General features: G+C 33.8%; 1 protein-coding gene across 1 annotated transcript; it reads right to left on the bottom strand.

Moving 5' to 3' along the window:
• Positions 1-730: 730 nt before the first annotated feature.
• On the bottom strand, positions 731-1,832 carry LOC137837136 (DNA-binding storekeeper). The gene has a single exon (XM_068646007.2). It carries the CDS (start codon positions 1,608-1,610, stop codon positions 879-881), a length of 732 nt encoding a protein of 243 aa, XP_068502108.2. The 5' UTR covers positions 1,611-1,832; the 3' UTR covers positions 731-878.
• Positions 1,833-2,222: the final 390 nt, after the last annotated feature.

The following is a 2,222-nucleotide window of genomic DNA, read 5'->3' as shown; positions in this document are numbered from 1 at the left end:
TATTATTATTTTATTTAAGGTTGAAAGTAAAGATTAAAAAAATTTCTTCCTAGTTTATCCACACACAAAAAGCTAACAGTGTTTTTTTTATCATATTCGTGCATTTCTAGCAAGAGCAAATAGTTTTTTTTTATTGATAAGAGTAAATTTTAAAAAATTATATAAATGAATAAGTGTGTTTTGGAAGTATGACTTCTAAAGAAGATTTTAGACTAATAAAAATGAAGTTGTATTTTGAAATCACAAAATTTAGTATAAAATATTATTTTTATTTTGATATTTTTTAAATAATTTGATTAATAAATAAAAAATATTATTATTTTTAATGATTTTTACTTTGTGCTTGTTTAATTTTGTATAAACACATTGTATTAAGAATTTTATTTATTAAAAATATATATTATTATTTTAAAGAAACATATATGTCAATATTTTAGTATTTAAATTTTAATTAATTAATAAAATTATAATATATTTCAAAGTGAAAAATATATATATTTAAAAAAGAGTTATAAAATAAAAAAGTTTAGGAAAAAAATAAGTTTTAGGGTACGAGTTTACTAAAAAAATTATAAAGGAAAGTTGTATTTTGAAAATTAAACTTTATTATGAAAATTATTTTATTCTAAAAAATTTTCATTTCGATAAATTTTAACCATAATTGCATAAGTCTAGAAAACCCACAAAAAAGAGATAAATCATAACTCATTCTAATTCAATAAGAACCAAATTAGAAAATAAAATATCCTTATATCTCATAAATTTAGTATAAGAAAAACAATCATACCCGAATATATATTTTAAGAACAACATCTACATAAACAAGCTACTAAATACATATTTAACTTAACAAGATGCGAAAATTCAACATTAATGCATTATCTTATCTTCTGTTCAACTTTCCTTGATCTTTCTGTGTAGACTTCAATCCAGAGATTGGAAACCCACGCAACGCTCCCAGCAATGGCCACCGACACCACAACGACCCATGAAATCCAAACCCACGTGGCAATAACACCCTCAGCACCGCCACCTGAGTAAAACGCCGCCATTTTGAAAACAACATAAGGCCCCAACAAACCTCGTACAACAGAATACAGCCCGTAAAAAGGAACCGATAGAACTCTATCTACACTCGCCGCGAAAGGCGCGTCGCTCCGACGCGCACGCGCCAGTGCCCACGCGTTCTGCAGCGCGCTGGTGGCCTCCGCGACAGCCAGGAGCGTGAGCACCGCCACGGCCCCGTGCGCCGCCACGTGGCGGCACGTGAGGATCACGAAGAGCGTGGCGAGGTGATGGAAGACGAACGTGAGGTCTCCGCGGCCAGAGAAGAACGCGGCGAGGTGGACGAGGTCGGCGGCGAAGTAGGCGGCGCTGTAGTCGAGCACAAGGTTCTGGAAGTTCGTGTTTGCGGCGGCAAGGCTGCGGCTTTCGGCTGAGAGGACGGCGGCGACGGCGAGGAGCGCCGCCGGGGTGCCGTGGAAGAGGGAGATGAGGCAGCTGGAGGCTTCTGGTCGGATCTTGGGGGCCCATTTGCGGAAGATGATGAAGTAACCGAGAAGGTAAATGGAGAGGAATAAGGAGAAGAATTTGTGGATTTGGTTTTCCATTTTTGTTGGTGTTTTGAGAATTGCTAGAGTGGAAGAAGAGTTTGCATTTAATAAGGTTGTGTTGGGTATGTTTTGTTGGGCATGTTTTGTTGGTGTCGGTTTGTGGAAAAGAAGAACAGAACGGAACTCAAATGTACAGGGTGGGAGAGAAATGGAGGGAGAAGGGTGGTGGAAGGAGATCAACGGTTTTATTTTTGAAGTTGGTAAGAAAAACAGAACTCCGTTTGGTGTTGTTGAACGGTTGCGTGACTCCAGCAAATATTTCACAATTTCTATTTTTTAAAACTCAAAACACTTATTTTGAAAAGAGGAGTATTAAAGATAATACTTTGAGATTAATAAAATACAATATCATTACAAAATAATTACATTTATTTAATTTTTAATTTAAAATCTTAATATATATTATTATATTATTAAAATTGATGGTTACTAGGGTATATTTTTTTAGTATTAAAGTTTTTTTTCTGTTTTAAGAGTTATGATTTATTTTATTGGGTTCTGCAACAACTTTATTATCTTTATGAGAGGGATAATATTATATATATATTTAAATAAAATATAGATTTAAGTGTATAGAAATACAGATAACAGAAGTATGAAACCTATTTT

This window comes from Phaseolus vulgaris, chromosome 4, assembly GCF_051622355.1.
Source record: "Phaseolus vulgaris cultivar YP4 chromosome 4, ASM5162235v1, whole genome shotgun sequence".
In the NCBI taxonomy this organism is placed as follows: Eukaryota; Viridiplantae; Streptophyta; class Magnoliopsida; order Fabales; family Fabaceae; genus Phaseolus; species Phaseolus vulgaris.
Note: the sequence above shows the minus strand (reverse complement) of the source record. Positions and strands in the feature narration are given on the sequence as shown.